The sequence below is a fragment of the Trichinella spiralis genome (genome assembly GCF_000181795.1).
Source record: "Trichinella spiralis strain ISS 195 chromosome Unknown Scfld5614, whole genome shotgun sequence".
Classification (NCBI taxonomy): domain Eukaryota; kingdom Metazoa; phylum Nematoda; class Enoplea; order Trichinellida; family Trichinellidae; genus Trichinella; species Trichinella spiralis.
The window spans coordinates 1-1,069 of NW_003532553.1; the positions used below are offsets into that span (position 1 = coordinate 1).

At 34.8% G+C, this 1,069-nt stretch overlaps 1 protein-coding gene across 1 annotated transcript; it reads left to right on the forward strand.

Annotated features, from left to right (window-relative positions):
- Positions 1-233: 233 nt before the first annotated feature.
- Positions 234-935, forward strand: Tsp_13674 (conserved hypothetical protein; the record flags this gene model as incomplete). The annotated part of the gene is made up of 1 exon (XM_003366669.1): positions 234-935. A coding segment is annotated over one exon (702 nt), but the record flags the coding sequence as incomplete, so codon positions are not given.
- Positions 936-1,069: the final 134 nt, after the last annotated feature.

Consider the following 1,069-nt stretch of genomic DNA (forward strand, 5'->3'; position numbering starts at 1 on the left):
GCTGTTTAGCATCACATTCAGGGATGAAATACGACAAAACTTCAAGTATCTGCATATGTAGACAGATGCCCGGATTAAGTGTAAAATTTGTCGCCCGGATGAGGGCTAAATACCAATGAGCAATAAAATAGGACAAAAATTTGTCCCAGAACTGATCAAGTTTAGTTTAAAGTTACACCATTCGTATTGGTTTAAATTAAACAAACATTAAAAACAGTATATTTATTTTAAAGTAAAGTTTATGATTACCAAGACAAACAATAATGTTGGTCGTATTTTGGTAAAGCAGTTGGAAACGATTGCATTATCGATAAGTGGAAGAATGGCAAAGAAAACAGTTTCGGTGCCAGTTGTTCACAAAGAAATTGGAAAAGAGGACTTGCCAAAGCGTGATTTTAAAATTTTGACAAAATTTCGTCAAGAAAATGTGAGTGGATTGGAGAAAGTCGATCGCATCATACCAGCAGTGAAAGATATTATTAGTATCAAAGAAAATTGCAAAGCGGCAGCAGAAAATGCGTTGGATCAATTGAATCAGCAAGATATCCATAAAGAAAATGTTCACCTTCTTCTGGAGAAGAGAATAATTGAATATTGTCAGTGTATGCGTGATCATCAAGAACAAGAACTGTTAAAAATTGGGATTACTGAAAAGCTGCACGACTGTTTGTCATTATTTGAAAGCGTATTGCAAATGCTTGGACTGGAATACTGCAAAGATGCAGTGCAAAGATCATCTGTTGGGATTGCTTTGCCACGGTTGTTGGAGAATTTTAAAAATTTGCTTCGTCATCATAAGAATGTTGATTTGCTAACAACCCATGAAGATGTTGACAAAGTGCTGAAGAAAGATGTGGATGAGTTGAACGAAAAGATCAAAATACAAGAGGAAAATAACGCTAAACTGCGCTTTGTTGTTCATATGTTCATGACAGGTGTTTTACAATTTGGATATGCATTGAAAAAATTGAACAACAATCAGAAAACCGAAGAAAAAACAACCGATGAGTGCACATTGGATGATGAAAAATTAATTGCGAAGCTGAGAAATTTGGAAAGCAATAATCAA